The 20714-nt window shown below is 41.9% G+C and overlaps 1 protein-coding gene across 4 annotated transcripts in view; it reads right to left on the bottom strand.

The window, feature by feature from the left end:
* The window catches only part of LOC139536759 (nipped-B-like protein B), a 68078-nt gene that overhangs the window by 43983 nt on the left and 3381 nt on the right, over window positions 1-20714 (bottom strand). For all 4 annotated transcript variants that reach the window (XM_071337382.1, XM_071337374.1, XM_071337364.1 and 1 more), the window contains exons 2-4: window positions 17768-17917; window positions 13391-13556; window positions 13176-13276 (exon numbers count right to left, since the gene is read on the bottom strand). In XM_071337382.1, the coding sequence (XP_071193483.1) occupies window positions 13176-13276; window positions 13391-13556; window positions 17768-17831 (331 nt within the window). In that variant the 5' untranslated portion in view covers window positions 17832-17917. The remainder of the gene's footprint in view (window positions 1-13175; window positions 13277-13390; window positions 13557-17767; window positions 17918-20714) is intronic.

The raw sequence follows: 20714 nt of genomic DNA on the forward strand, positions 1-20714 counted from the left end.
GGCACACACCTGTCTATATAAGGTCCCACAGTTGACAGTGCATGTCAGAGCAAAAACCAAGCCATGAAGAAACAATTACATTTAAATGTGAAAGTAGATCCTCTTAGTCCCTCCCCCTTCTCTTCTTATTCTTTCTGTTATTTCAGGTCAAAAAATATTTGAGGAACAGACTGCAGGGAGAGCATCTTGCCGCCTGCATGCAGCTCTCCATCATCCAAAAGCCCAGAAGAATAAAGTGCTCTGACAAAGGCTGAAAACTATGTCAGAACTAGGTTTTTGTCAAAACCTGGAGAGATTTCCAACACCCTCCTTTTGTGATAAACATAAATTAGTTGGCTCTAATTCAAATCAAATCAACTCATGCTCAGTCAAATTGTCCTCTGTTAATTTTGTCAAGATAAACTTTTATATTTCAGAAAGAAGGTCTCTGTTGTGTTTCTTTATATAGCTGCAGCACTCAACCTTAAATTGCATCCTGTATACTATAATAATTTTACCAATACGTTATTGAGCTAATTTATGGGAATGGAAATTATATTTCAGAGGGTTTCTTTTTTATTAAGTCACTAGAACCAATATTTTCAGTACTTATATATATTTTGTTTTGAGGGGGGACCTCCCCGACCCCCGCTAAGTTTCCCCACACAGCTAACACATTTTCCAGAGGAAACACTGGTTTGGAGGAAAGATGAACGGCGCAAAGCACAGAGAGATCCTTGATGAAAACCTGCTCCAGAGTGCTCAAGACCTCAGAATGGGGCGAAGGTTCACTTTCCAACAGGACAATGACCCTAAGCACACAGCCACGACAACACAGGAGTGGCTTTGGGACAAGTCTCTGTATGTCCTTGAGTGGTCCAGCCAGAGCCAAGACTTGAACCCAATCGAACATCTTGGAGACCTGAAAATAGCTGTGCAGCGATGCTCCCCATCCAACCTGACAGAGCTTGAGAGGATCTGCAGAGAAGAATGGGAGAAACTCCCCAAATACAGGTGTGCCAAGCTTATAGCGTCATACCCAAGAAGATTCAAGGATTTAATCACTGCCAAATGTGCTTCAACAAAGTACTGAGTAAAGGGTCTGAATAATTATGTAAATGTGATATTTCGGTTTTCTTTTATTTAATACATTTGCTAAAATTTCTAAAAATGTGTTTTTGCTTTGCCATTATGGGGTATTGTGCGTAGATTGATGATGGAAAAAATGTTTTTAATCCATTTTAGAATAAGGCTGTAACGTAACAAAATGTGGAAAGGGTCAAGGGGTCTGAATACTTTCCGAATGCACTGTAGGTCCCTCTCCTCACAAGGAACACATTTGCATCTGGCACCCATCATTTAGAATTTTATGAAAAACACTTAAAAGGCTACACTTCTGGCACTGAATGACCGATCTGCATGAAACTTGATATGTGGCATCTATGGCCAAAGGTCTCGCACTCTGTCAACGCAATATTTTCTAAAACAATATGGCTGCTATTGACCAATAAACATTCACGTGGTCTAGCACATAAATCAGTCAAGGACATTTGTATTGTAACCAACCATTGGTACACAAGTTGCAAACACTGTCAAGACCCAACATATGCAAGAACAATCATTTCGTCCACACGGTGGCGATATAATGGTACATGTTTATATCTCTTGATCTGTTTAACTCAGAGTGATTACATTTGGCACACATACTCAGGGATGAGTGTAGCTAACCCACACAATATCTCAGACAACACTGGCTCGATTTTGACAACATTTGGGTAAACGATGAGTCTTGCCAAAGAGATCCTGCATTAAAAAAAATCCGCTAAATGGCCCAAGGGGGCGGGCTTCATAATTTGTGGGGCACAACATGTTTACTGTTGCCTTGTTAATTTATGAAGTGGAAAAAGTGGCTGGCTGACAATGAGTCTTATTGACAGCCGGCGCTTATAGAAAACACTGCTAGCACCAGCCTCAACTGTCTGTGCATACACAATTCCCCCCAACCACCAGTGCAGACAACACTATTCTCCCATAGCACCAGCAACAAGACACCAGTTTGTCACCAGATTCTCTCTAGCTCTCAGGACCGCTGGTATCGCTGTCTGAAATCGCTTCTTGCACTGTCCAATAGTGTTGGGCAATATTACAACAGAATCGTAAATCAACGATGCTCGAGTCATCGTCGATGGTGACGACATTGTGATGTGACAGATGATAGTTTAGCCTATTTGATCTTGACTGATACCGTGCAGTAAAGCTAGCACGTTAGGGCATCGCAGAGCCAGACGACATACCATATGGCCTATTTCTATTTGCCATAGCCTATTTCAATAAATATGTGGTAGGTAGACTATTAACATAATGCAAGAGAACAATGTAGATTGTAGACAGAGCGGAGAGCACCAAAGCTGAATGTCAGATAGGAGGCCAAAAGTTTATGGTCAATTCCACGATAACGGAATTACGATTTGACTCTGTTTTTTTTCACTTTAAAATGTATGCCAAACAAAAAAGATTGATTTCAAAGTTCAACAAACCATACAACTCTATGCACAAGGACTACTTTAAACAATTTCCACAGACACATTTACAAAAACGAATTTAGTGGAAGAACTGTGCAGATGCAAACTTCGGTAACAGAATTACAGTAAAACCACATTTCCCAAAAACTCTTTAAATATCTGCTCCGAATTAGGGCAGGACGATATGTCCAAAATATCATATCATGGTATTTTTCAAACTGTTGACGGTATTTTATGTTTTTGATTAATAAAAGTTCTAAATTTGCTTTATGAGTAGTGCGTGACCCTCGGGTGGCAATACATATATTCTAAATGATTTGAAATGGGTATTTCTCCATTCGGATTGTTTTATACTGTTCAATTCAACTTAAATAATTTCCTGCATTTCCATCAATTTCTGCATTTCCTGCACTCATTTGAGATAATTTCCACACTGCCATGATATGGGCAAAAATACTAGGCCTTATTTTAACCAAATACAGTGATCCCTCGCCACTTCGCGGTTCACTTATCGCGGATTCGCTATTTCGCGGATTTTCATAATGCATTTTTTATTTTTTTTTGGTGCATTGTGCTCTGCATTCTGATTCGCTAAAAACTCACTCCCGCTTCTTGTATCAAAACATGCTACGAATTGTGCTATCATTTTGTCGTCTCGTGCAGTTATGTGTACGTACATAAAACAGCTTGGCAAATTTACATTAAGTTGGCCAGGAAGGAAGGAAGGACTAACGCTTGGTCGCTTAGCAACCATGGTGCGAATGGCCACTGAACTTAAGCGAGTAGCTGAGGAATGGGACCCTTTGATGAGCCGTTCATTACAGTTCTCCAACGTAATCGATGGTGGCATGTCGGTGTACAAGGATCTTTTTGCAAAGAAGAAAAAAGAGCGACAACAGCTGCCTATCACTATGCTCTTCTCCCGAACAAACACACCTGCACCGCGGGCTTCAGAAGAAGAGAACACTGCAGAGCGCAGTCAGGATGCAGCGGCCCAGTCTGAAGAGCAGTGAAACGGCCTACACGTGAGTCACTGTATTTGTATACATGTAATAGTTGCTAATTGTAAAAAAAAAAGAAGTTTTCTATTTCGCGGATTTCACTTATCGCGGGTCATTTTCGGAACGTAACCCCCGCGATAAACGAGGGATTACTGTATTGCGATTTAGATCAAAACACTTGGGTGAACTTTTGGAATCATGGAAATAGAATGTTTATTATAATTCTATAGTTAAAATAGAAATAATAGTGGGCACTTTGAATACAGTGTTGTTTGACATGACAACGAATGAAAATGCCATGGACAAGTTATTGTGACCGGGTAGGAACCAAAGTGATGTTCTAGGGGACCCTATAATCTTTGGCTACATTAAATATTTATTCATATAGCCAACATATTCATGCTTTGCCTTTCCTCTTTGATTTAGAAGATACTGTTGCACAAACAACATGCTGATTTAAGCCTCCACCAGTACTGGTATCAAAGGCTGTATTAGCTAGCTACGTTTGACTCAGTACTTTTAGCCAGCTAACTAGTGACTAGCATTAGTGGCTAACACGATTTGGCTTAACTTGCTAAGAAATTTCAAACTAGCTGTTTGCAGATGTGAGAAACACAAACTAATATTGTAATTATAGAACGCTTGTGGATTTATGTTAAGATCAAAGTGGAAACAACATCGTTGTCATCAACATTGTTGCATGTGCTGCATTGACCATGTAGAGTGAACTAAAGTGTCTCGTGGTCAAGCAACAACAAATGCAATCCTTGATTGGGGTGGGACTAGGTCTGTGTGGAAAGCGGCATGGAGAGAGAGAAAGAGGGGAGGGATGACTCAAGTAGCGGAGTAAACTACAAAAATGGACGTTACACACGGCGTATCACATTTAACAAACCAAACAGTCAAATACTGTTATAGAAGGTAAAGTAAAAACTCAAACCGGTCCGTGCATAAATACCGGTATATGGTAAAATACTGTATACCGCCCAGCCCTACTCCGAATTAAGATTCAAAGATGTCTGCAGAAAGAATGGGGTCAGCTATGACATGACACCTTGAGGTAAAAAATATATTTTTGTTATTCAACTACAGTAAGTGAAGTGGATTTACACCCAGTAACGGAATAACAGTACATCATGGGTCTAAACACTAAACAGAAATGTAATAATTATACATATCAATGCTACTCATGTTCCACAAGTTTGGACATCAGAGCTCAATAGAGCAGCGATTCTCAACTGGTGGGTCGCAACCGAGGTCTTGAATGGATCGAGGGTGTCCGAGTAAAGAAATATATAAATATACATACATACATACATATATATATTTGATTTTTCATTTATTACAATGAATAAATTCTCCAGTCCGAACTTAAACAACTTATGGTAGAAAGTGTGTATAAATGATAATCAATTTAGATTTTCAAATCATTAAAAAACTTCAATCACAGTATTTTCAATATTGAGCTATTAGCAACGCTATTTTTGTGGTCTCAAACCAGTGAGCTTACTAACATTCTTCATCAAGAATATGGGCAAAATGTTATTATTGACAATGAAAGAGGTGGGAATGTTCCCTTGTCATTTAATTGCTACATTTACTATCAATATAGCATTAAAAATTGTTTTACAGATTGTATTTTCTGATAATTTTTCGTGAGGCAAAACAAGTTGAGAACCACTGCAGTAGAGTATAGTTCAGTACAATATACACTGCTCAAAAAAATAAAGGGAACACTTAAACAACACAATGTAACTCCAAGTCAATCACACTTCTATGAAATCAAACTGTCCACTTAGGAAGCAACACTGATTGACAATAAATTTCACATGCTGTTGTGCAAATGGAATAGACAAAAGGTGGAAATTATAGGCAATTAGCAAGACACCCCCAAAAAAGGAGTGATTCTGCAGGTGGTGACCACAGACCACTTCTCAGTTCCTATGCTTCCTGGCTGATGTTTTGGTCACTTTTGAATGCTGGCGGTGCTCTCACTCTAGTGGTAGCATGAGACGGAGTCTACAACCCACACAAGTGGCTCAGGTAGTGCAGTTCATCCAGGATGGCACATCAATGCGAGCTGTGGCAAAAAGGTTTGCTGTGTCTGTCAGCGTAGTGTCCAGAGCATGGAGGCGCTACCAGGAGACAGGCCAGTACATCAGGAGACGTGGAGGAGGCCGTAGGAAGGCAACAACCCAGCAGCAGGACCGCTACCTCCGCCTTTGTGCAAGGAGGTGCACTGCCAGAGCCCTGCAAAATGACCTCCAGCAGGCCACAAATGTGCATGTGTCAGCATATGGTCTCACAAGGGGTCTGAGGATCTCATCTCGGTACCTAATGGCAGTCAGGCTACCTCTGGCGAACACATGGAGGGCTGTGCGGCCCCACAAAGAAATGCCACCCCACACCATGACTGACCCACCGCCAAACCGGTCATGCTGGAGGATGTTGCAGGCAGCAGAACGTTCTCCACGGCGTCTCCAGACTCTGTCACGTCTGTCACATGTGCTCAGTGTGAACCTGCTTTCATCTGTGAAGAGCACAGGGCGCCAGTGGCGAATTTGCCAATCTTGGTGTTCTCTGGCAAATGCCAAACGTCCTGCACGGTGCTGGGCTGTAAGCACAACCCCCACCTGTGGATGTCGGGCCCTCAAACCACCCTCATGGAGTCTGTTTCTGACCGTTTGAGCAGACACATGCACATTTGTGGCCTGCTGGAGGTCATTTTGCAGGGCTCTGGCAGTGCACCTCCTTGCACAAAGGCGGAGGTAGCGGTCCTGCTGCTGGGTTGTTGCCCTCCTATGGCCTCCTCCACGTCTCCTGATGTACTGGCCTGTCTCCTGGTAGCGCCTCCATGCTCTGGACACTACACTGACAGACACAGCAAACCTTTTTGCCACAGCTCGCATTGATGTGCCATCCTGGATGAACTGCACTACCTGAGCCACTTGTGTGGGTTGTAGACTCCGTCTCATGCTACCACTAGAGTGAGAGCACCGCCAGCATTCAAAAGTGACCAAAACATCAGCCAGGAAGCATAGGAACTGAGAAGTTGTCTGTGGTCACCACCTGCAGAATCACTCCTTTTTTGGGGGTGTCTTGCTAATTGCCTATAATTTCCACCTTTTGTCTATTCCATTTGCACAACAGCATGTGAAATTTATTGTCAATCAGTGTTGCTTCCTAATTGGACAGTTTGATTTCACAGAAGTGTCATTGACTTGGAGTTACATTGTGTTGTTTAAGTGTTCCCTTTATTTTTTTGAGCAGTGTACTATACTCTACTGTATTGTATTGTACTCTACACACTGTACAGTACTGTGTTGTACTGTGCTCTACTATTCACTGTGCTATCCAAAAATGTGAAACATAAGTCTATGATAGGTTCAGATTTGGTCCATTCCTGTCCGTCTGTGGACTGTAACATCAAGACCAGGGTGGACTGACCAAATTTAAACTACTTTTCAAAGTCTATGGACGTCCGGTGTCGGTCAGTGTTCAGTGGGTGAGGATACCGGTTAGAGTAAATGGAAAGAGAGGGGGCTCATGGGTAGGTGTCAGTCAGTAAGAGCTGGGAGAGGTGACATTAACTTGAAAGTGAGAGGCATAGAGAGAGCGGGGGAGGGGTTGTCCAGACTCAGACGGTTTTAACACACTTGGTTTGACCACCAGACAACAGAAAGAAAGAAAACAGTTATGAGCTGAACATAACAGTATGCCAGCGGAAGGGAGGACAGTAGCAGATGACCCAACTGTGATTAGTGACTATTGTGATTTCCCATTGTAGCCAATTCAGTGGCAGTAATTCCTATAAAGATTGGTAACGGACTTCCAAGTTTGAATCACTTAATAATTCATCAACAAAATTTATATCAGTAATTGGTAGGTCTACCATTACTTGTTACTTCATTGTCCTCTATCCTCATCAGGGAGAGAAAATACCTTAAAGATATATGAATTTGGTCAGGTCGCCCAAAAAGTTACATATTGCAGCGTTAAACTTACAGATGGTAAACAATTTCTCCAAAACTAAATATGTGTTAAATATTAGTTGGCAGGGGTCTTTACGTCAACATCATTGTGTTTTGATGTATTTGTGATACCTTTTAATACATTTTCCGGTAGATGTTTTCTAAGACCCCTTTTCCATCTGTTTATCCAGAAATCAAAGCCTTTACTTAAACCTAATTTTTAAGATGGAAAATTGTTAAAAAATGCATCTATGCCTTCATTTTCCAAAATATACACTCTTAGCTTTCATTTGACATGCTCCTATTAACTTCACATGCTCATGGGTCCTTTTACATGGAAATACCCTATTTTTTCTCTCGCTCTCACCTCTCCAATGTCGGATGATGATGGGCCATTTGCAGTGGACAGTCTGTTCTCCGGCTTGTTATTTTAAAAGCTTAATTTCCCTTTTTGTCCCAATCCCCATTTGATTTGAATTGGCCAAGGAATATAGCCTACTCTTTCATGTCTAGTAGACAGAGCAGAGAATTCCAACAAAGCAGCACAAAATGTTCAGTCAGAAAATATTGTTTATTTTTTACAGACACTCAACTATCTTGTGTCTAGCTGTTTAAAAACTTCGGCTGATAACCTATCCTCCTACCACAGGAGGTTGGTGGCACCTTAATTGGGGAGGACGGGCTTGTGGTAATGGCTGGAGCAGAATTGGTGGTATCCATGTGTTTGATGCCATTCCATTGTACTCCGTTCCGGCCATTATTATGAACCGTCCTCTCCTCAGCAACCTCCGACTAGGCCTATCATAAAAGCTTTAGGACAAATGAAAGTTATGAACATTAGCCTATTTCCCAAAAACTGTACTGTTGTCCTAAAGTTGCCACTTTCAAAAAGAACAATGACAAATCTATAGGCCTAAGGTATTTTCAATCACAACTTTATGAGAAGTAGAACAAACAATAGCACACAGTGTGGTCAAAGACGTGGTAACTTAGTTGTAGTCATAATGTGATTACCTTAATGTGAGAAAGACAAAGGAGCTGATCGTGGACTACAGGAAAAGGAGGGCCGAACAGGCCCCCACTAACATTGTCGGCGGTATAGTGGAGCGGGTCGAGAGTTTCAAGTTCCTTGGTGTCCACATCACCAACAAACTATCATGGTCCAAACACACCAAGAAAGTCATGAAGAGGGCACGACAACACCTTTTCCCTCTCAGGAGACTGAAAAGATTTGGCATGGGTCTCCAGATCCTCAAAAAGTTCTACAACTAAACCATCGCGAGCATCCTGACCGGTTGCATCACAGCCTGGTATGGCAACTGCTCGGGATCCGACCGTAAGGCGCTACAGAGGATAGTGCGTTCAGCCAAGCTTCCTGCCATCCAGGACCTATATACTAGGCGGTATCAGAGGAAGGCCCAAAAAATTGACAAAGACTCCAGTCACCCAAGTCATAGACTGTTCTCTCTGCTACCGCACGGCAAGCAGTACCGGAGCACCAAGTCTAGGTCCAAAAGGCTCCTTAACAGCTTCTACCACCAAGCCATAAGACTGCTGAACAGGTAATCAAATGGCCACCCGGACTATTTACCTTGACCCCCTTTGTTTTTACACTGCTGCTACTCGCTGTTTATTATCTCTGCATGTACAAATTACCTCGACTAACCTGTACTCCCGCATATTGACCCGGTACCCCCTGTATATAGCCTCGTTATTGTTATTTTATTGTGTTACTTTTATTATATTTTACTTAAGTGGTACAAGCATTTCGCTAGACCCGCAATAACATCAGCTAAATATGTGTATGTAACCAATAAAAGTTGATTTAGTAAATATTTTCTTAACTCTATTACTTGAACTGCATTGTTGGTTAAGGGCTTGTAAGTAAGCATTTCACGGTAAGATCTACACATGTTGTAATCAGCGCATGTAACAAATACAATTTGATTGGATTTGATATAACTACAAACATAGTTATGTTTTTTGGTTATTTATCAACTTATTTCCAGATATCTTTCCGGATATCTTCTGAACTAAACTACCCACAATGTGCTATTTCTCAACGTCATATGTTAGTTCATATGCTAGCTCGGTAACTAGCTCAAGCTGGCTAACGTTAGCACTCTCATGCTCTTCAGACTTTGAACCTGTTAGCACGGCAGGCTCTGGTGTCTTCTTGCCATGGGCTCAAAACGAAAGAAAATCATAGCTACTTGCTCTAATTGTGTATGTAGTACCTTGTCTGTTCTTTTTGTTTTGTCAACTTTGACATGTTCTCTGTGAAGTAGGCTATGCAAGTTTTGTAACATTTTCAACCTTGGCTTAGTGCTAGCGCACTAGATGACTGACATCAAATCTACTTTGGATTTTTCTCATTATAGTTATTTGATTTCCCTCACTAACTCTCCCTCGGCCCGGTGAAGCGCCAGCCTCCCCCTCGCTTTGGTAGCCAACTCAGCCTGCACTCTTTTAAATGTTTTTACCTTCGATTGGGCCCCAGACATCAATCTCTAAGTCTCTGCTCTCTCTTTGCTTTTGATCTGCCGTTTAGTTTGTGTTTGTTAGTTGTGTTCTATCTGGTCTTCAGTTTTTAGCAGGCTTGGTGGTTGGATAGGCTAATAGCTAGTTAGCTAACGTTACCTGGCTGGCTAGATAGCTATATGCACTTATCTTAGCCGGCTAACAATCTTTGATAACATTCTTTGATAACTGGTTAGATGACGTTATGTTTTTACAAAACATTAGTTTACTTTAATGTAGCTGTAAACTAGGTGTTGATAGCAACTGGCTGACTCATGCTGTGATAACTTAACGTTAGCAGGCTAGTAGGGCTAACGTTAGCAGGCTAGTTGGCTAGCAAACTTGCAAGTTGATTTGTTACAATAAATTCAAGTATTTGATGGTAACTTGGCTGAAAATTGGTTTAATTTGAAGTTATGCATTTGAAGTTATTGCTATTGGAGTTTACGTTATAGGGAATAGGGTGGCTTGTCGGGTCCTCCATATTAAACCAGACCTCTGAAAAACATTTTCCAACATGTCTTCGGAATTCTGATCAGTTTTATGTCATAACTCGAAAAGTGAGGTGTAACTTTACATTGGGACTTTTGATTCATATACTAATGCAAATCCATACGTTACATTTGATTACATTTATGCTACCTACCCTTAAGGAGGATGAGGCAAATAAAGCCATTATTATCTAGATCTGAAGGTAGATATAAAACCTAACTCACTACTGTACTGTTGACTGTCACTTTGCTCCATCATGTGCCTCTGCCTAGGCTTTCAACAACATTATCTTTCATCATGATTCTTCCAGTTGTTGTAGTGATAGGGGTAAAAAATATTATATTGATACTAAAGGGGGAAAAGTATGTATATATATATATATATATAAAATTTGTTTTACTTGGTAACATTAGCTAGTGCTAGTTGGCTGTAACTGCACTGAAACTCCAGTATTTTTCATCCTATAGATTTTTCTCCATCTTCTTTCTAAATAGTGAGCCAACATGTTTTCAGGACTTTCAATTCAATGATTGATCAAAACTAATTTTCTCATGCTCTCTCGTCTCTCTGCAGCAGACATATCGTTAGCAATGTTTGGAACATCAAATTACTATAAAACCGCAATACATATAAACTCAGCAAAAAAATAAACGTCCTTTCACTGTCAACTGCGTTTATTTTCAGCAAACTTAACATGTGTAAATATCTGTATGAACAGAACAAGATTCAACAACTGAGACATAAACTGAACAAGTTCCACAGACATGTGACTAACAGAAATTGAGTGGTGTCCCTGAACAAAAGGGGGGTTCAAACTCAAAAGTAAGTCAGTATCTGGTGTGGCCACCAGCTGCATTAAGTACTGCAGTGCATCTCCTCCTCATGGACTGCACCAGATTTGCCAGTTCTTGCTGTGAGATGTTACCCCACACTTCCACCAAGGCACCTGCAAGTTCCCGGACATTTCTGGGGGGAATGGCCCTAGCCCTCACCCTCCGATCCAACAGGTCCCAGACGTCCAGGCTCTTCGCTGGCCATGGCAGAACACTGACATTCCTGTCTTGCAGGGAATTACTCACAGAATGAGCAGTATGGCATCGTCATGCTGGAGGGTCATGTCAGGATGAGCCTACAGGAAGGGTACCACATGAGGGAGGAGGATGTCTTCCCTGTAACGCACAGTGTTGAGATTGCCTGCAATGACAACAAGCTCAGTCCGATGATGCTGTGACACATCGCCCCAGACCATGATGGACCCTCCACCTCCAAATCGATCCCGCTCCAGAGTACAGGCCTCGGTGTAACGCTCATTCCTTCGACGATAAACGTGAATCCGACCATCACTCCTGGTGAGACAAAACCGTGACTCATCAGTGAGAGAACTTTTTGCCAGTCCTGTCTGGTCCAGCGACGGTGGGTTTATGTCCATAGGTGACGTTGTTGCCAGTGATGTCTGGTGAGGACCTGCCTTACAAACAGGCCTACAAGCCCTCAGTCCAGCCTCTCTCAGCCTATTGCGGACAGTCTGAGCACTGATGGACGGATTGTGCGTTGCTGGTGTAACTCGGGTAGTTGTTGTTGCCATCCTGTATCTGTCCCGCAGGTGTGATGTTCGGATGTACCGATCCTGCACAGGTGTTGTTACACGTGGTCTGCCACTGCGAGGGCGATCAGCTGTCCGTCCTGCCTCCCTGTCTTAGGCATCTCACTGTACGGATATGGCAATTTCTTGCCCTGGCCACATCTGCAGTCCTCATGCCTCCTTGCAGCATGCCTAAGGCACATTCATGCAAATGAGCAGGGACCCTGGGCATCTTTCTTTTGGTGTTTTTCAGTCAGTAGAGTAGAAAGGCCTCTTTAGTGTCCTAAGCTTTCATAACTGTGACCTTAATTGCCTACCGTCTGTAAACTGTTAGTGTCTTAACAACCGTTCCACAGGTGCATGTTCACTAATTGTTTATGGTTCATTGAACAAGCATGGGCAACAGTGTTTAAACCCTTTACAATGAAGATCTGTGAAGTTCTTTGGATTTTTACAAATTATCTTTGAAAGACAGGGTCCTGAAAAGGGGATGTTTCTTTTTTTGCTGAGTTTAGAATCGTGACAATTGCAATACATATCGGCACCTAAGTATCATGGCAAAATCGTATAGTGAGGTCCCTGGCCATTCCCAGCCCTAAATAGTAGCATCCGATTTCGTGCTATTAGCCCAATGGTGGTTTTAGCAGATGTTTCTTTTATATTTTATATACATTTTGGTTGGCCAATAAGGGGCCATACCACCGTATATCACAATGCTTTGTGAGTACATAATCACGATAGGTTAAAGGTTGACATCGTCCAACCCTACTGCCCAACAGTGCTATATATCACTAAGCAATTAAATGTCTATCAAGTATACTCAAGGCAATCAAGATGACAACTAAATCCACCACAAACTCTTTTCAAGCTACAAGTACGGCGCAAACTCTAAAAATGATAGACAGCAAAGCTTGCCTTGCAACGCCTCAAGAAGCGGTTTTGACTCACAAAACACATTAGACCCAGAAAATGTTACTGAGGACAACAAATCAAGGCCCTAAGAGGCAGAGACACAGTCAGCGCTGTGTTAGGCCATACACTGTGCTCCAGTGCAGAGTCAGAGGCACTCTCTCCTTACCACCCTGAACCCAGTATTGGGCTAACTTACTTTTCTCCCTGAAGATGTTGGGGTTCCTAGACAGCACTGTCTGCAGCAGCACAGGCACGTCTCCCTCCGGGTCATCACTGCCCAGGTTATCCTTCAGCTCTCTGCAATGGAAGGGGGGAATCAACTAATGCAACTGTTAAGAGACAACTGCTCACACTCTTATCAGCGGTTGTGACCCCTAGCGTTGAAAGGTGTGCGGTGATGAGGGTACTCACATGTGCTCTGTGGAAACCTGGTTGAGGCTGTGAGCCAGCTGGGACACCAGGTTCTCATCCCGACAGGCCAGCAGACAGTTGACCTCCTCCGCGATCCTCCCATTGAACAGCAGACTCTTAGTGGTGGTGGCGGGGAGAGGGGATGGCAGGGGCAGCTGGTTTAACACTGCAAAGAGGAAGAGCAGACCGGTTACGCATAATTCAGAGGCCGGAGCTGCGATGGTACAGCACCACATTGTGATATAGCTACGCAGCTTAGAGACCACCATCCACGTACAGCCCCCGAGCAATTGCTTGAGCTGCACTGAGAATTCGAAAAGTATGAACGCCAATGGTCCAATATTCTAGAAAACTGCTGTGCGGACGCATAGATGTTTTGGACTCTGATATGCGCTTTAGCCTGATAGGTGTCTGGGTGACTAATAAAACACCTGAGATGGGAAAAATAGTGCATGGATGGATCAACATCCCAGCTACTCCCCGATATTGGTTACGCTAAAGTATTAGGTTAGGGGTAAATCCAACACTACACATCACTGCATAAACCATCCATATGTTTTAAGCATGAAAAATAGAGGAAATCCTGCTTCCGTCTGCTAAAGACCTTACACCTGGAGAGAAATGCACCTTTTGGCAAAACAATAACCTACAAGCAGGGGTTGCGTTAATGCAGAATTCTACGTTTTTCCATGCATGTTTTTTTATAAAAACACCTAAGAAATATATTGCTGCTTTTTGTAAACGCAGATCTAAAATGCTTCTTATTGTAATTTCTGCTCGGCATTATACAAATTTTGTGATTCAGTTGCACTTCACACGGATGAGAATTCACAAATGGGCATTTTATAGTTTTTTTCAGGGCGGTCAGCGTTTTGAAAATGCAGATTTCTGAACTCTAACGCGACCCCTGTAAAACTGAAATGCACTTCTTGGGATTGCTTAGCAGGTGGATAGGAAACATCAAAGAATAATTAAAAGAAAAGATGTTCTCACACACTGTACTTGCAAAGTCACTTGTTTATTTTGTGCCAATGTTTCAGCCTCATGGCTCTTTGTCAGAGATCATATTTGTATTCAAGCTACCTAAGCTATTGGATAACTAGCACAGAACGTTTGCCTGGAATTGTAGTCAAGAGAAATTGCCATCCAGACTTTGACACTTAGCCACGGTGTAATTTATTGCATTGAAAGTCCAGGGACTAAGACAACAAAATGTGCACAGGTGGATACTATCTATCGGCACTATACATCACATTACCCATGTCACTCTAAAGCAAAGGCTATTGAAAAGTACCATCAATAATAGTGTGTCCTAAATATCAAGACTGCAATATTCATGTAGAGAACATTCATGTTTTATTACAACAGGAAACAAAAGAGCAATAAAAACAAGCTAAATTCAATCTTGCCAACTTGGTAAATTAATTATCTAAATACCAAGAAATGAACTTTGCGGCTGGCAGCACTGACCATAAAGCAAGCAAAATGGTCCAGACTTTTTTTTAGAGGATTGTATACATTTTAAGAACAGCTTTGTATACTATAACTTTGCAAACTATACAGGGCGGGACAAGTAAAAAAAATGTCAGACAAAAAATATATATCTTTAGGTTGTTCGAATGGACAAGTAAAAAAAACACACAAAAAAACACAGAAAGCCAAGCCGCGCGTCCACATATTGATATTTTGTGACAGTAAGGGAGTTATTTTCCCAGTTCTAGCTTATTTTTGGTCTGCAAACAGAGTTCGTACGATCATGAAAACCCCAGAAAAGTTGTGAATCTGCGTACGTGCCCAGGCCTAGGAGAGAGAGAGATATTGTAGAAACAGGTAGCCTAGCCTATTAAACAATGATAGACAGACTAACTACAATAGATAGCCAACGCAAAACATATCATGTAGCATGACTAGTTTTCTTGGTAGGCCTATTTAACAATTATTCTTTATTTAACTAGGCAAGTCAGTTAAGAACAAATTCTTGTTTACAATGACAGCCTACCGTTTAGCATCTATTAATGTCATTGTCATGTCAGATGTCCTAAAAAAACGTTTTGTGAATTGAAGAATGGATGCGTTAATTAACCACTGATAAAAACATTTGTAAAACCTCCTCTCAAATGCTCAATATTGGTAGATGAGAAAAATCTGACTGTTGGAAAACTGGGATTCCCCTCTATTCATCATTGGCCATGTAATTCTGACAACATTATAAATATTCCTAGAATGGTCGAATTGACTCCCATGCTGTCAATAGATCTCCCCTGAAACCTGACTATGTTAAGCCTCATAAGGTTGTAGATAAATATGTCTTAGTTACCTTTGAAGTAGTGTAAGCCATGCTATACAATAAGGGCCGAGATGTGGTATATGGCCAATATACCACAGCTAAGAGCTGTTCTTAGGCATGACGCAACGCTGAGAGTCTGGACACAGCCCTTAGCCATGGTATATTGGCCATATGTCACAAACCCCAGAGGAGTCTTATTGCTATGATAAACTGGATACGAACGTAATTAGAGCAGTAAAAATAAATATTTTGTCATGCCCGTGGTATAGTCTGATACCACGGCCAATGTACTTTGCCAGTGTACCATCAAAGCTTGCAGCTGGTCTAAATGTCAGTAGACGCAGTCCTGAAAAATAGCCTGGCCCTGCTAACATCTTTTCACTTGCTTTCCAGGTACCCGTAAGTATCGCCTTTGTTAAAAATGTAGCTGCATTGCATTTGGAAAATATTCAGACCCGTTCCCCTTTTCCAAATGTTGTTACGTTGCAGCCTTATTCTAAAATTGATTAAATATTTTTTTCCCCTCATCAATCTACACAAAATAACCCATAATGACAAAGCGAAAACAGGTTTAGAAATGTTTGCAAATATGAGACTCGAAATTGAGATCAGGTACATCCTGTTTCCATTGATCATCTGCGAGATGTTTCTACAACTTCATTGATGTCCAATTCAATTGATTGGACATCATTTGGAAAGGCACACACCGGTCTATAAGGTCCCACAGTTGACAGTGCATGTCATTGAAAAAACCAAGCCATGAGGTTGAAGGAATTGTCCGTAGAGCTCCAAGACAGGATTGTCGAGGCACAGATCTGAGAAAGGGTACCAAAAAATGTCTGCAGCATTGAAGATCCCCAAGAATACATTGGCCTCCATCATTCTTAAATGGAAAAAGTTTGGAACCACCAAGACTCTTCCTAGAGCTGGCCACCCGGCCAAACTGAGCAATCGGGGGAGAAGGGCCTTGGTCAGGGAGGTGACCAACAACCCGGTGGTCACTCTGACAGAGCTCCAGAGTTCCTCTGTGGAGATGGGAGAACCTTCCAGAAGGACCACCATCTTTGCAGCACTCCACCAATCAGGCCTTTATGGTAGAGTGGCAAGACGGAAGTCACTCCTCAGTAAAAGGCACATGACACCCCGCTTGGAGTTTGCCAAAAGGCACCTCAAGGACTCTCAGACCATGAGAAACAAGATTCTCTAGTCTGATGAAACCAAGATTGAATTCTTTGTCCTGAATGCCAAGCGTCACGTCTGGAGGAAACCTGGCACCATCCCTACAGTGAAGTATGGTGGTGGCAGCATCATGCTGTGGGGAAGTTTTTCAGCGGCAGGGACTGGGAGACTGACTAGTCAAGGTCGAGGGGAAAGATGAACGGAGCAAAGTACAGAGAGATCCTTGATGAAAACCTGCTCCAGAGTGCTCCCAACCTCAGACTGGGGCGAAGGTTCACTTTCCAACAGGAAAACAACCCTGAGCACACAGCCAAGATAACACAGGAGTGGCTTCGGGACAAGTCTCTGAATGTCCTTGAGTGGCCCAGCCAGAGCACGGACTTGAACCCAATCAAACATCTCTGGAGTGACCTGAAAATAGCTGTGCAGCGACACTCCCCATCCAACTTGACAGAGCTTGAGAGGATCTGCAAAAAATAATGGGAGAAACTCCCCAAATACAGCATGTAGCGTCAAACACAAAAAGACTCAAGGCTGTAATCACTACCAAAGGTGCTTCAACAAAGTACTGAGTAAAGGGTCTGAATACTTATGTGATATTTCAGTTTATTTTCTATACATTTGCAAAGATTTCTGAAGACCTGTTTTTGCTTTGTCATTATGGGGTATTGTGTGTAGATTGATGAGGGGGGGGAAAACATGTAATCCATTTCAGGATAAGGCTGTAACGTAACAAAATGTGGAAGTCTGAATTCTTTCCGAATGCACTGTACCTTTCATAATATACCGAACAAAAATAAACACAACATGCAACAATTTCCAAGATTTTACTGAGTTCATATAAGGAAATCAGTTAACTTTCCAGATGCACTGTGTATCAGTTAATGTGTGAGTGGCAGTGTAATACTTACAGTCAGTAAGGCTAGCGATCCCAGCAAGAGTAGTGATGGGAACATGAGGCATATCCCCATTCATGCTGAAGATAGGGGTGTGGGGGTCGTGTCGATGCACAGGTTGCTCAATGTCGTCGCCCTCCAACTGTTCCTCACATCTCCCGACCGCTGCAGAACAGAGAGGACTTCATTAGAACAGCCACCGGCAATGCCTTATTCACAATATGACACAACGCTCCTCAATATGCAACTGTCCTCAGAGGTGATAGATCATGTTAAAGGGATAGTTAGCATTGGCACACTAAACTACCTCTTAACTTCCTTCATACTGCACACAGATACATATAAATGGTATCCACGAGTTTGTCTGACTCTGTGGAAGTAGCTCAAGGACTTCATTGCTAAAATCCAGAACTACCCCTTTAAACCAAAGCCTTGGCAAAAACAGAATCAAGGGGAGCAAGAATCATCAAGAATCATCAGTAGACAGAGATGAACTAATGGGTTTACATTAATTAGACACTATAATTCAGCCAGGGCTGAGGGGATTTCAGAGAGTAAAGAGTAGTGAAACTGAGTAAAAAAGGCTACTTGTTGTACACATGGGGAAAGTGGTCGATGAATGGCAGAACAAACACACTATTAGTACAACACTTTTGCAGACATGCATGTGCATAGTACTGGTGGTACTTGCCCTGAAAAGTTTCAGTGGTGTCATCAAAGCAACCCATTCAAAATACAGTCAGCTTCTTTCCTACTAATAATGCAATGACTTTCGGACAGTTCCGAATTTATAAGCTAAATTTAACTGAAGCATGCAGATGTATGTTTTTTTCATCAGGACTGAACTGCAGTGCATTTAAAGAATTTTCCCTAACCTTTTGCATTTGGACGGAACCTCATTATCTTTCACTACTATTTTCTTTGGAGCCACTTTCAGAGAAGACAACCAGAGGAGTAATTATCCCACTATAGCATGATCAACACGAGATTGACAGTAGAGACAAGGATCGGCAACACATAGCAATAGGCCTAGATGACATGACATGGTACAGCTCCGTTATCAGTGGTTACTGGGGTAGTTCCTTGACAATCCTAGAAAGTGTGCCCCCATGCGTGCTTAAATGAAAACTGCCACCCCTTTCTGGACCCAAATGCTTATGGTCACTCTGGGGCTGTGCTGGTTGGGTAAGAGGGTGGGCGAGCAAGCAGCACAAAGGATTATCTGGTTGAAAGAAAGAAGGCAATTCCTCTGGAGCAGCAGGGTCTTCTTGAAAACACTTGCCTTGAATTGCTCCCTAACTGTGCATTTGCAGGTAACTACTATAGCTATAGTTGTACTATTACTTTAATGTGTTTCTTTCTGGTCAATAACCATCATTCAAGCAGTAACATTCAGGCATTGCCATTGTACTTTGATAGATATGTTAATACAAGTACATTTCCCATGAATATAGCAGACCTGCAGCTTGTATGTGTAGGCTAAAATGTGTTGGTCAATGACAATCCAACACAGTAAACTAATTCAGTCATATGGGATAGCCACGACATTTTCCACAGATAATGGGCCATTTAGCTTAGTCATGCAAGAAGAAGCTAATGTACTAGCTGAATTCAATAACATTGAAAAAGTAGCTACACTGGCTATTTAACTAGCAAAGGCAAGTCAAACTAGTCCTCTTCCCTGTAAATACGTGGCAGCGTAACAGACGGGTGAACGTTGCCATCATTTGCATACGCTACTTAATAAACATGGTTAATAATGAGGTTGTTAATTTAGCTAACATGTGCATGCAACCTTTATTAGCCAACTAGCACTAGCTACAGAACTATTTGGTATTTCTTTCATGCCTAGCATGAGATAGTGGCTCAATCCCAATAGCCCCCTTTAGCATGAGCCTGCGAGTCGTAGTGGTATTCCAATTCAACTTTCAGCGAGGTGTGCCTTTTCAGCCCACTAGTTGGTCCTCCAAGCGAAGCGAATCGAGATGCAGGCTTTCTATTGAGCGATTCCCAAAACTCCATTGAACTCTGCGACCCAACCCTGGAGAGTTGCTGGGTCGTTCCATTTAATTTCAGCATGCAATGACACCAACCATCTCAGATTGTTCTGAAATTATTTCTGTTAGAAACAGATAAGATAAGCATTCCGGAAGCATTACCAAACTTGTTTTAAACAATGAGCAATACATGAGGAATCCAAAGATGTGGTCAAAAGTCATCCACGGACCCCCCACTGCAACAACGAGTATCTGGTCACTAAATGGTGCAGTTCTTGCTATTAGGTGATTTTAACCCCCCCGGTTGGTTGTTTTTGTGGCACAAATCCAATTCAAGTCAATGGTACCCAGGTTAGCATTTCTGCAATTCATTGCATTCCACAATCAATTTTCAGATACTTTAAGATGATTTGGACATGAAGAGTGACCATTTTAATATAGACTTGCATTTGATTTGTGACACAAATGCTAAAAAGTTAGCACTTGAAACAGTGGCCAGGTAAACTAAACTAAAGTATGGGTTGCTGTCATACCAGAGGGGTATCCTACAAAGCAAGCTAGATCTACTCCGGGTTTTCTAAAGCTAACCAGCTTCAGTTAGCTTCACATTCCAGCTCAGGCTTCAACCGTACTACGATGGTGGATATATGCCTGTAACTGTGCGTGCATGTGGCACATGGCTTGTCGAACGCCGAACTCTTCATTGAGACAATGGTGAAACATCAATGGGCGAGTCAGTGTCACATTAGAATTTTTTCCAAAATCAAAAAGAAAGAAAAGTTATTTTGAAAATTCAGCAGGCTATATGGTGTGAAATAGGCTTTTAGAAGTGCCGTCTTCATTTTATTACTTATCATTAATTCCAACTTTGGTGTGCTTATCAATGCACAACCACCTTTTCCCCCACTCCTATCGATAAAATAATTGTATTACGTCATACAAAAGTGTTACTGTGCGAAGGTTAA

Source organism: Salvelinus alpinus, chromosome 1, assembly GCF_045679555.1.
Source record: "Salvelinus alpinus chromosome 1, SLU_Salpinus.1, whole genome shotgun sequence".
In the NCBI taxonomy this organism is placed as follows: domain Eukaryota; kingdom Metazoa; phylum Chordata; class Actinopteri; order Salmoniformes; family Salmonidae; genus Salvelinus; species Salvelinus alpinus.